We start from the raw sequence: 13,931 nt of genomic DNA, 5'->3' as shown, positions 1-13,931 counted from the left end.
ACCTGTATATGAAGTCGTATGGCGTTATATAAGAATGGATGGGCGTGTACCACAGAAGAAAGCTTTCACTGGTAACGTTTTCCCCTCAAAGTAATTCGGGCTCAATCTGAGTGGTTCATTACTAACTTTGCGATGACGATGTGTGTATGTATGCTTTGGGTTTTACGTCAATTTGTCAATCATATGATGACAAGAAGTCATTAGGTGAATGTACATATACTGTGTCTTCTTGTTCCAGGGCGAGTTCGTGCCGCCAAAGTGCTGCCGCCACTTAAATGTCATACGAAAGACACCAAACATGACACCCCACCCAGTCACATTACATTGACACCGGGGATGCTTCCTTCTTGTAACCTCTCAGTACTGAGTACGAGGCAAGGCAGCAACAAGTAGCATGCTTTTTTGAAATCTTTGGCATGACCCTGTCCGATTTTGATCCTTGGCATGAATTCGAATTCGAGACGATTAAAAAATGTTAGACCTACACGGATTTCACTAGAGCCCCGTTTGGCTCAGCCCGATCTCCCATCTCGTCCTTGCGTCAGTAAGGCTGTGTGCTGAATCCAGTTGTCAGTGGTTATAAGTTCACTTAAATGGGTTTCGTCCACTCCATACACTTCATCGTTCCGTCGCATCCATGGATGTATACTATTACTGAACGCCGTGCAACCAGATAAACTTGCAAATATGCAGTTTACAATATATCCCAGAATTCATTATAATATCTTGTAGAAAATAATAACCGACGTTTTCCAAAGACAAGTGGAAATTTTATAGTTACGCTGGTTCTAATTCAGCAAATAGATAAAGTAACGTTGTAATAAGGTAACTTATACTTGACAGAAACCACTAAAGAACCAAGATATGAAAGCTAATTATTCTTAATTAACGCAGTACTCTGGAATAGTTCACTAATGGAACGACGGCCATCTTTACTGACGCCTGACATGGGATGGAGATCCTATATACTGCTCATAATGTTTCACTGAATGGTTGATCAATTGGTTTTTGACGCCCTGCTAAAGACGATGGTCAAAGAGCCCGGCAGTCGCAGTCATCTTCATTTTATCAAGCCAGACATTTCGCATACAGGCCCTATCTACGTTTACTAGTGAAAGGAGTGATATAAAACATATAGCGATGTACGTATTGTTTGGCTTGATTTATTGACGATGGTCGCAACGAGCCTGAGTTTTAACATGGGAGGCCCTACATACGGTATCTCCTGCATCATAGTTGCCCAGTTTCATGGAAGCTGGATTCGATTTCGTTACCCTAATGCTTAAGGACCGACCGGTTACAGTGAAAAATTAAACGTCGACTGTTGCGATAGTGGACGATGTTAAAGTTAACGGCCGGTTCGACAACTGTCAGATGGTCAATTATCGCCAGAATTGACATTTACTTTAACTGAACTACATGTAGTCCAACCCAGATGGCAAGACGAAATCACACTTTAGAGTGAAGCGAGATTTGGATTTAATATAGACTTAGATACATGTCCATATGTCAGTCATACGATTTCAAGGACAAATCACGTTGAGAAGCGGTATTTCGCATTGTAGGACTGAAGAGTAAAGTTTGCGATGGTGAGCCAACCACGACCAACTAGTCGCAAGCACGAGTAAATCGATGGAACTGGATACAACTGGATGCTTCCAGTACTATAAAGTAGAACAAGAGTCAGCAGTTGTCGACGATCGCAAGTCCGCGTAAAACTACCGAAACAGGCGCTCTCTCGCATATGCGCATAGCTTTGGTTTTACTGTAGTTCACAGTACAACGATTCACGGTTATTCGTCGGCTATAGACCGGCATTTTAACGATGTGTGGCAGTTTTAAACCATGGATAAAAAGAAAATATCTAAGATGTTATAAACCGCGGAGGTTAAAAGAACATTGCCTGTGTTTTGATTTGAAACATACTGTATTCATTTACATGATAAATCGGATGATAATCTGCGTGCACTGGCAGTACAAGGGCGTTCTCCCATGGACTAGCACTGGACACCCATACATCACAGTAATAAGACTGCACTCTTTTAACAACTTAGAAAATGTACCAGTGAATTTCTTTTCCAAAATACATATTTTATTAAGCTCTCAATAGTTTTTAGTTCGCTATACGACATACCAGGGGAGATAACCCCCAAGGCTAAAGGCAATGCACACATCGGTTCCCTAATGAGTTCATCCCTGAGAAAGGAATAAAAAAACTAGTGGTCAAGGATTTAAAGAAAACGATACCTATGTTTACAATATGCAATCTGCATTTTTGAATACTGCCCACATTACTAAAGTCTGAATAATATTCCTTTAACTAACAGTCAAACGTATTCATACGACTGTTAGTAAAAGAAATATTATTCACTGATGACAGTTTTTAGTTTATTAGTAATACATCCACCTCACTGCTGAAAATATGCATCAATCTCAAATTTAGCATGAAGCTGTTGGAGATCCATTCAACCAAGATTTCATTCACGACATTCAGAGGCACACAGAACCTTTTCACCTCCTATATAATCAGTTAATTCTCAAAAGTGTAAACTTCTGACTGATACTTTACATCACAGAGGACTTTTTATTTATTTATTTATTGGATTGTGGTTCTACGCCATACTCAAGAATATTTCACTTATACGACAGCGGCCAGCATTATGGTGGGTGGAAACCGAGCACAGCTTGGGGGAAACCCACGAGCATCCGTAGGTTGCTGCCAGCCTTTCCCACGTATGGGCGGAGAGGAAGCCAGCATGAGCTGAACTTGAACTCACAGCGACCGCATTGGTGAGATTGCTGGGCCATAACGCTGCGCTAGCGCACTAACCAACTGAGCCAAGGAGGCCCCGAGAACTTTTTAAATGGAAAAAACTGCATCACCACAGCTTCTTTAAATCTCTCCCACTACAGGTTAAATACCAATTCTTAGCAGCTTTATTTGTTCATACTTCGCCATTAATGAGACACACTGTAACAGTCCTGCACTTCCATAAAGTGGATGGCCACATCACTGAACATTCAGTGGATCATAAGAGGGCTCTGGAGTTAAATCTAGCTTCTACAACTTAAATTCGAAATGGAAATTTGGAATGTCAGTACATACTAAATGGAAGTTCTGTCTACAATAAAACTAAATCTCTCATAAACGAAAACACTCATACTTCTTATACTCATACTCAAATTTTGCACAGAAACAATGCCAATGAGACTGCAGTCACAGTGATGAGGCCGGTAGGAATGTCTGAAAATATAAAAACTATCATCTATTAATACATAATACTAGAAGTCCCTTATCTAGCATTATGCAACCTCCCTATAGCTAGTCTCCCAGCACATTACACCTTACGTCATCTGTAGAAGGTCGCACCTTCTCTGGTGGAGAAATATGCCAAGTTCTTGGGTGGAAATTGTGAACTGAATCATGGGAAATATAATTGTAAATGGCTGCTACAAGAACTCGCCACACCTTGAAACCAAAACTCTGTATTTAAAAAGTATGACTTCTCAGATAATTGTTGCTATGCACCCAAGAACCCACTGCCTATTTTTATATTTCCAAGCAACTATAAAACAATTACTATCAAAGACAATGTTGTCCTTTTTCCAAAACCTTCCGATGTGTAATTTTTTTAAGCCTATTTCAATACAACTGCATTCGGAACCCATCGTGCATCAGCTGTTTCTCAAACATTTGCTGCCTAATGGAGAGAAATAAAAATACATGGCTACGCAGATACGTCACATAATGTGTTACAGATGAAAGAAAAGTGTAAAGTGCCGTGGAGACAAGTTATAGGGAAGTCGTATACTTCTAGGTAATGCACTTCTAATAATACACATGCATTTTATTTATCTGAATTATGCACATGATCTAAAGAACACCCGAAATACCTTTATTTATGAATGCTGATTACAGCTCAGTGCAAGGAAATGAGTGATGAGGTTATGCCTAAGCAAGCCTGTGTGTCACACAGGTTCTAAGAGTCGTTCTTCTCTAGTGGTGGCAGTTATGAGCATAGACAGTGGTGCATGTGCTTTATACTTTCAAAACTTTAATCAAACACTGATAAATGTTATTTAATCTAAACGTGAAATGTACCTTGCTTATGAGCATTCAATTTTAATTCACATATAAGACGTGTAGTTATTAATTTCACAAATGAAAACAAAAATACAAGTGTCATACACAGACATCTGCAATCAACTGTCACATTATTAGCTTCAACCATGGCCTTCTTGTAATATAATGAATATTTTGTCATGATTATGTGACCAATGATTATAATGGACTGTGTGTGTTCCATGGTTGACCGTTATGTGTTTCCTGTGTGTCTAATGAGCGTATAATATCACGAGTTCCACCATGAAAGAAGACCCAGTCCAGGTTCACTAATTGAACCTATAATAGTGTACGGAGACTTTTTTGTATCTTCACTTAAGTCTGGCTGTTCTGATACACTTTCGGGAGCATTCGGCGTTGTGTCCACGAATATCTCCTCGACAACCCGAAAGCGTATTTCTTCTCCTGGATCCATGAAGAGATCGTGCTTCCCATCCTCAGTTTCGTATTCCCACACCCAGAGCTGTTCAGCTTCATCAAATCTTGACGGATGCTGGAGGGAATCGGAGGGTAGTAAAATGTCATCGAAGAACCCAAGCGATATGTGCACACCCTCCTTGCTGCAGCTTTTTATCTTTCCTACCAAAATCTCGTCCATAAAAGGTCTGAAAACGACATATCTGAAGAAGACAACCGTATGGGATGCGCCATCTCCGGGGAAGATGTAACTGTCTTCTAGCTTAGTTATGTCCCATAATGCAATACATAGACCGACGTTGTGGACAACTTTGTTTGCCAGTTTGTCATTCAGAGTCTTCTTCACAGCATCGTTCAGCTTCTTATGGAATGCCCACGGCGGTACACGTACCGTGTCCTTCATCTCTGACAACACAAACATATTTTTACTGAGAATACAACATCGCTATGCTTGCTTGGAAACACAGTGCTGCTTTTACAACAACAACTTCTCGTGCAACGATATGAAAACGTGCTCTTTCACTGAGAATCATCTCCCTTTGCAAATAAAAGGTAATGCCTATAGGTGGCGCTACAATAGAGGTATCGCGTCCGGTGGCTGTTCCGTTTACCAAATACCCGCCCTTGTCAGCAGTGGAACCTGTTTTAGATAGGTGGGGAGGACACAAATGCGTTGTATGTGTATTTGTAGAAAGACAGGTGGGTTAGTTGTGTTTGTAAACACAAACGAACCTCGTTTTGACAACAAAGTGCTGTTGATGTTCATTCATGCAGTGATTTTTTTCTTCAGTTGACTGAAGACATTCAATGTTTGCCAGGGCTACTTATACTTAAATAGTTTAAAAGTAACGAGCAAAGTATTATTATCAGTTTGTTTATATCTAGGCCTACACTCACAGATACCCTACAAAAAACAACATATTTCGCCACAACTGTACTAGAATTCACAGCTACCTACCTACCTGTAATTAACTGAATTTGGTTAACATGTAAAGATCGTAAGAAATTAAACTGCGAGGAAATCTCGTTAACTGGAAATATAATTTAATTTTTATTCGAAGGTTCCTAAGTGTAGCTCTGCGAACGTTTATGAACTGGATACATATAGGTGACCTAATATTTGTACACACATTATTTTTGTGACATATTTCTACAGCACTGTAACCATTCGTTGTGTGAGATTAAGTTTGTGTATGTACACCATAGTCCTAAATATTTCATAGGCTTTTACAATGTGTCTACGTAAATTAGTCCAGAGTGAAATGTATCCCCAAGCTGATGCTGACTTCGAGGTTAATTGTGATGTGTCTCCAATATATAGCGGTCTGCGGGAGTTTAAGCATACGAGTCTAGATGAATGAAGAAACTTAATATGGTGGTAACACTATATAAAACTTTACGTGTGCAAATGCATGTGCTATTATGGGCCAAAGCCTAACGTCCCATACGAAAGACCTAGGTCTATGTACCGCTACCTAGGCCACGCGAGCCTACATTCCCATTTACGTTTATAGGCCCTCATTTATTCATTTGTTAATTATACGACCGCAGCCAGCACTATGGTGGAAGGAAACCGGGCAGAACGCGGGAAAAAAACCCACGACCCACCCGCAGCTTGTTAGCAGACCTTCCCACGTACGGCCGGAGAGGAGGCCAGCATGAGTTGGATTTGCATAGGCCTTCAAGTTGTAAATGGTATGATACTGTATGGCGAAAGGACACGTACGGCTTTGTGCTGTATGTTTTTGTATTTGAAGTAGGTGGGTGAGTCTCTGCATGGGTTGTTATGAATGGAGCCCTGACGTGATTATCTATGCGCCTTATATATGCCTAAGGCATATCGAACATCCTGTATATATATATAGATGTGAAAAAATGTACGTAATATCTTCAAATAGATATATATTTCCTACTGTTTCCTTGGGGATACATTAAAGGGATAGCAGGGGCGGCTCTACAGGGGGGAAGGGGACGGGGGTGGGGTGTGTGACAGACGGGTCTCGCAATATACAAATAACTTCCGCCATTCGGCTGAAGTGTTTCGCATCCAGTCCGGTTATTTGATGTTTTGTACACAATATACTGGCATTTATATGAAGGCAGGCAGGGTTACGACGGATAGAGCTCGCGGTAAGATTGCATGAAAATACAGCAGTACATGCTCTATATACCGTCTTCTTATAGAAGTCAATATACTGTGTAGAAAACAAACCAAAAGCAAACAAGCTGATCGGCGTTTGAGAAAGATCGCAGATTCCAACATAAAAATACGTTTGCCAGTGGTACTGTTGTCCACAACGATTTCTCCACAGAGCTCTATAACGCCTATAATATCTCCCGAGGGAATCTCTTAGAAGGCAAAATATTACTGCACACGAAGTAAATTAATTTTCTCCAAATGGCTGAGAACGCATCTCCAGCCATCTAAGATTGTAGGACTTTCGGGGCCTAGGTGGCCCCTGGACCCCCGCCTGACGCATTGTGATTGTAGGATCTCTCCTATCATACTCCACTAGATCTTCCTTGTGATATGTATATGAAGAGGCCTATATATATATATATATATATATATATATATATATATATATATATATATATATATATATATTGTGACTTTTCTGTCTGTTCTGATGTGTTAATATTTATGTTCTGTTTGTATGAATAGTTATTCGTAAAGATTGTTTGAAAATATTACATAGTTAAAAGAGGTGTTCGTCTTTGTCACAGAAAAATATATATGATACATAATATAACGATGTATAACATCTGCGTGTACGCGTATACATAGGTATCGATTTTAGGTAAGTGGGAAACAAAACGAAAATTTTAAAAAAAAAAAAAGTAGGTAAAAATACAGTTATTTGTAGAGTGAAGTTGGTCGTTAAATAACCCATTCAATGTATTTAGAGGGCTGAGTATCTATTAACGTAATGCAGTTTTGTGAAAAAAATCAAAGTGATGAATTGGGAAAACGTGTAAATTACACATCCCCAGTAATCATGATGCCAGCGATACTAAATTTATATACATTTACATGTGACACATCATATATTAGGTATGTGTGGTGCTTGCTACCATTCAGTTAAAGGTAGACCTATTTACAATATATGTGTGGTACATATTTGTGCGATCGGGCAATGATCAGAAATACAGTCATTTTTTTCTTGCTTATTTAACACTTATATTAATCTTTACATCCGGTGAATTGTATATCTGTGTAAGGATGTCTGAAAACCATATGAATATGCATAAACCTTCGTATACATATGCACTGCCTATATATACCTGCGTAGTAAACTGCTAGATACACTGTACTGTATAACAGGCCTATATATAAGACCTACATGACACGCATTAACTATATACGGTACATTATATACCTGATATGGAAATGCTCGCATTATCTCACTGTTATTGCATGCAAGTCATCAACATTTAAGGCGTTGAATTCGAGTTCGAATTGTTTATGAAAACTAGGCATGTTTAATCTCTAAAAGCAATTATGTACAAAAAATACACAAGCTGTGTACCACAGGAACACATTAAATGTAACAAAATTGCACTTGTAGAGATATTAATGAGTATCTTGCATTCATGCTCTTCAAGTCTTTCACATTTAATGTGTACCAGATTATGTACCTGTGATACACATCTTGTTTACATCGTGGGTTTACGCAGACACGTGTGGAAAACGGTTCACGTTTGTTTTTTGAGAGTACACAGTCTGGTGGTTTTGGGCATCATAAACGTTTGCAGGATTGGCCAAATACAGTAGAGAGCAAGCGAGTGAAACAATTATTGGAATAAGAATTCTATGACAATACCATTCAAGCCAATCAATCAATCAATCCTCCATCACCCTGCAAGCCTTAATGAGGCATCACCTAATAGACCAATTAAAACTATGTCTAAAAATACTTTCATTCATTTTTTTAGATTTTTGTGAAGAGAGTTAAATGCGCTCAAACATTTGAATTCTAAGGTGGTTTTTATGGACCATATATTATCAGAGTGTAGGAATTCTGACGTCAAAGGAAGTTTTTCCAACTCTAATCACCACACTGAATGTTGGAAAAACTCTTTTTACCCATGACTAAAAGATTACTGAAGTAATGTTCACAAAAATTCCTTCCTTCTGGTCAATGGTGATGTGACATCAGCGTTCCTAGATACCGTCAGTATGGCTCATAAAGCCCACCTTAGAATTCAAATATTTGAGTGCCTTTCAACACTTCAAAACATTTAAAAAAATGAATGAAAGTATTTTTACCCATAGTTTCCAGTTGTCTGTATGGCGAGCCTTATTTCATATTTTACCTTTCTTTACATTTAAATATCAATTTGTCGTTATTAATAATAAACACACTTGTATTTATTGCACACTGACGTTTGAACACCATATAAATATTGTTCTGATGGGAAACGTGCCCTCGACTTAGGTAGTTCGGACCCAAATAGCTGTGTGGTCTGTCACCTTTGCGGTGACGTTTTGATGCATAAAAACTGGTCATGAATCACACATGGATTTCAGGAGAACGACGCAACCAGCTTGGACCCAAGCCGCCACGTAGGGTGGAAAGGTGGCATGCGCATTGAAATGTTAAAATGACAGCTCACGAACCATTTCGCGTTGCTTTTCCTTTTCTCTGTAATATTGAAAATACTCGAACATAATACTCGTCAATTGAAGATCCTTAATTCACACATCATGCATATACTCAGCTGATCAAGCTTATTAATTATGTACATCTGCATGAAATCATTGCAGTATACATATATCATGCACAGTGATATATGGTAAGTCTTCATGTTTGCTGTAATTCCGCTTGTTCTGTGACTGTATCCCAGACTGTGACTGTATCCCAGACCTATGCATGCCAACACTACACCTAACGGTGTGTAACGGGTCGATCCCATCAATGTTGGTTGTGGCATAGTGAAATAGCTTTTGCCAGTCTCGGCCTGGGATGCTATAGAGCTCATCGCAAACGAACCCCTATAACAACATTTCAAGTCAGCTCATACTATAGTTCAAACTACAGCTTAATGTGCCGTCCATACACGTGTGATGACCGGATACACTGTTTGTGCACGAAGTGTGCGTGAGTGCTTGGGATGTAACGTCGTACTTAACAATTTTTCAGCCATATAAGGAGTCCTTAGAGTGCATGTAATGTGCTTCCTTGTAGTAGGGCGGATATCCACCGCTCTTTGATCTAGTGCTGCTTCACTGAGACGACTTATCGAAGGCAAGTTAGCCGTCCCACTCGAGCCATTATATTGATACGGGTCAACCAGTCGTTGCACTTCCTCTTAATGCTGAATGCCAAGCCAGGCAGCTACAACTTCCTGTTGGTCTTACATATGACCAGACCCAGGATTGACCCTGGATGTATCGGGAGCTGACACATTGGGGCCGGTGCATATATATAGCCTATATCAATGCATATATAATAGGTGAAGAATTGGTTGATCGGCAACTTGTTTAACTAGTTTGTTAAGCGGTGTGCATGGCTGTAGGATTAAATACAACGGTGCTGTGTTGATTTCATGCACGATATGCATGGGTGTTGATTAATTGGTTTGCATGACATAATTTCGCTAGTACTGCGCATGATTCGGCTGTTAACAGGCAGCCATGATGGATTATCACAGCATGACTATCTTACGCCGAGGTCTATCATTACATTATTCAGTCCAATATGATATACATTTGATACGACAAATTAATTGTCAGTTACTGGCAAAATTCAATTACGTGCTCATCTAATTCATTTGCGGACTGAACCATTGAGATTTTGCTAATACATACATGCATATGCAAAGAAAATCACGTGGATCTATATATAAATAGGTCTATGTATATCATCCGCGTATAGGCCTAAAGGGTAGACACGTGTCCGGTGTCTTATCACATGACGACTGCTGTATAAGTTCGCCTTGGCTTGGATTGATGACATATACGCTCTCTATATATGAAATATGATATATGAACAGATATGAAAATCATTTCTTCTAATGAATGATTTTTTTAGTTTACGGTTTAACATACGTTGTAGGCTTAACTGTAGCCTAATGGAGTGGCTTTTTGTATATGTAGAACATTCCAGTTTTATAGGTAACGTCCTGGACTTCGCCTCACAAAGCATTTGTCTCATATCTAGATTTGCAGCATATGATATCATGCGGTGTTTCAGATACGGTAGCGATTATAGAATTGGTTTATCTGTTACTGATGTCAAGTCGTACGCGTCTGAACTGTTAGTATATTTGTATATACACATAAATGATTAATTTTATATATTCAGTTTCCATTAGGCTTAATTATGAGTACACTTTTTTACACTTCTTTGACAACTATACGCCTAAATGTGCATCGTTGATATCCGTGGTTTGTATATAGGTATCACAATTTAAATGTATCCATAAATGAACAGACTTGGTTTTTGTTTGTACAAAATGGTACAAAATTTGCGTTTTCAGAATTATTTAATAAAATATGTGTTTTAAATGTGTATTTGCGTGTACAAATACAGGTTTATGAAAGTTACCAAGCCAGTTTTGACGTATATAAAGTTTAAAAATGTATGTAAAAGCAATATTCATAATTTCGTACATCATCAGCAAAAAAAAAGGCATAAATATATATACTACGATGAATGTGCGACAAAACTATATTTGAGTAACAATTAACTCCCTCATAACTACATGTAATTTCAGTGTATATACAGATAATTTTTAATGATGTTGATGTGACAAAGTGCTAAGTTATTCACAGTTTTACTTTTAGTTGAACATCAACTAGCTCAGTTTCAGCGTGGGGACTTCCATGTCGCGTATATCAAATGAGCCGGGATGAACTGTGAGGACGAAGTTCGGATACATATAGCCTATACGTTTGACGCAAGCACACATTTGTGATAAGGAAGCGGTTGTGCGATACTTTCAAATTGTGTGTAGCTCGTTGTTGCGGGGATTCCTCGAAACCAGCGAGGACGGACCATTGCCGGAAGCTTCCATAATAACCTGTCGCGCCATATGTCTTCGTGGAAAATTACGTCACAAAACATCCCCTTGTTTGCATCAAGTGTACCTGAAAACTGCAAAATATTCAATATATATGTTTTTTTTAAACATTTCTTGAAAAATATTATAGCCCCAACTTATACAAAGACTCGCTTTGAACCATTCGGGATGGAGCCGGAAGCTTTCAGGACACGAGTATTTTATTGACATCCGTTTCGATTTTTCTCGTGCGTGTTCAATTTGTATATTGTTATTGTGATGCTTTTTATTTCTGGACATCAAGTCGTTAACGGAATATCCCAGAAGGCACGGATTTAGCTTCGTTTGTGTCTTACTACTGAAATCATTATAATATGAAGCCATTGTAATGGACCTGAAGTACATGTAATCATAGATTGAGATACTGACTAAAGATGTAATCATATATTGAGATACTGACTAAAGATGTAATCATAGATTGAGATACTGACTAAAGATGTGTAATCATGGATTGAGATACTGACTAAAGATGTAATTATGGATTGAGACATTAACTAAAAATGAAATCATAGACTAAACTGAGGTTGGAATTATTGATTACAAGATTAGTCATTGTCCGAAACTGAAAGCATTAACCGGGGTCGGGGCCCGGATGGCTCAGTAGGTAGAGCGTCGGGTCACATCTAACAACTTAAAAGAGGAAAATACAGCTTCCTCGCTTGGCGTTCAGCATGGTTGACCAGTATTGGTATAATGGCCCGAGTGGGACGGTAAGTCGGGTGGAGCAGCTTACTTGCCTTCGGTAAGTTGTCTCAGTGAAGCAGCACAAGATAAAAGAGCGGTGGAAATCCGTCCTGCAACAAGGAGTTAAATTACACGTACATGTACTCTACGGACTCCTTTGTCGCCATATGACTGAAAAATTGTTAAGCACAACGTGATACCCTGAGCACTCACTCATTAACCGGAGCTGTAATAATTATGTAAGACTACTGGGGCTGAAATCATAAACGGAGAATGCAATCACTTAAACTGAAACAGAAATCACTGACTGTAGCTGAAATCACGGACTAGTGCTAACATGAAAACATGAACAGAGGCTGTAATCATGCCCAGAGGATGGAATCATACAACAAAGCTCGAATCATGGACTGGCTGAAATCATGGACGGGCTAAAATCATGGACAGGCTAAAATCATGGACTGACTGAAATCATGAACATGGAGAAATCATGAGCAGGCTGAAATCAGGGACTGAGTCTGAAATCATGAATAAGCAGAAATCATGGACTGAGTCTGAAATCATGAACAAGTAAAAATCATGGACAGGGTGAAATCATGAATAGACTGAAATCATGGACAGCCAGAAATCATGGACAGGCTGAAATCATGGACTGACTGAAATCATGAACAAGCAGGAATCATGAACAGGCTGAAATCATGGACTGAGTCTGAAATCATGAACAAGCAGAAACCATGGACTGAGGCTGAAATCATGAACAAGCAAAAATCATGGACAGGCTGAAATCAAGGACTGACTGAAATCATGAACAAGCAGAAATCATGAACAGGCTGAAATCAGGGACTGACTGAAATCATGAACAAGCAGAAATCATGAACAGGCTAACATCATGGATTTACTGAAATCATGAACAAGCAGAAATCATGAACAGGCTGAAATCAGGGACTGACTGAAATCATGAACAAGCAGAAATCATGAACATGCTGAAATCATGGACTGAGTCTGAAATCATGACCACCAGAAATCATGGACTGAGTCTGAAATCCTGAACAAGTAAAAATCATGGACAGGCTGAAATCATGAAGAGGCTGAAATTATGGACAGCCAGAAATCATGGACAGGCTAAAATCAAGGACTGACTGAATCATGAACAAGCAGAAATCATAAACAGGGTGAAATCATGGACTGAGTCTGAAATCATGATCAAGCAGAAATCTTGGACTGAGTCTGAAATCATGAACAAGCAGAAATCATGGACTGAGGCTGAAATCATGGACAGCCAGAAATCACGAACAGGCTGTAATCATGCTCTGAGGGTCGAACCATACATCGAAACTGGGATGTTGGAATGAGGCTGAAATGTTGAGCAGAGGTTGAAATCTTGGACGAGGACTAAAATCTTGACTAAAGGCTGCAATCATTAAAAACGGCTGCATGGAATCATAGACAAAGGCTGAAATCTTGGACAGACTGGAATCCTGAACAGAGGCTGGATGGAACCATGGACATAACTTGAAATCTTGGACAGAGGCTGAATTCTTGGAAAGGGGCTGAAATCATGAGCAGAGGCTGGAAGGAATCGTGGACAAAGGGTGAAATCTTAAACAGATGCTGAAATCATGAACGGAAACTGAAATCGGAAAGA

The 13,931-nt window shown here is 39.2% G+C and overlaps 1 protein-coding gene across 1 annotated transcript; it reads right to left on the bottom strand.

Annotated features, from left to right (window-relative positions):
- Positions 1 to 4,043: 4,043 nt before the first annotated feature.
- On the bottom strand, positions 4,044 to 5,045 carry LOC135482184 (DNA-directed RNA polymerase III subunit RPC8-like). Its single transcript, XM_064762050.1, has one exon. The coding sequence runs from the start codon at positions 4,959 to 4,961 to the stop codon at positions 4,353 to 4,355; it is 609 nt and encodes a 202-aa protein (XP_064618120.1). The 5' UTR covers positions 4,962 to 5,045; the 3' UTR covers positions 4,044 to 4,352.
- Positions 5,046 to 13,931: the final 8,886 nt, after the last annotated feature.

The sequence above is a fragment of the Liolophura sinensis genome, chromosome 1 (genome assembly GCF_032854445.1).
Source record: "Liolophura sinensis isolate JHLJ2023 chromosome 1, CUHK_Ljap_v2, whole genome shotgun sequence".
Taxonomy (NCBI): Eukaryota; Metazoa; Mollusca; class Polyplacophora; order Chitonida; family Chitonidae; genus Liolophura; species Liolophura sinensis.
The sequence above is the reverse complement of the archived record's forward strand: the minus strand, read 5'-3'. Positions and strand labels throughout refer to the sequence as shown.

Bases quoted from the DNA above. Each gene is read 5' to 3' on its own strand.
- LOC135482184 (XM_064762050.1), bottom strand. From the start codon at position 4,961: ATGTTTGTGTTGTCAGAGATGAAGGACACGGTACGTGTACCGCCGTGG.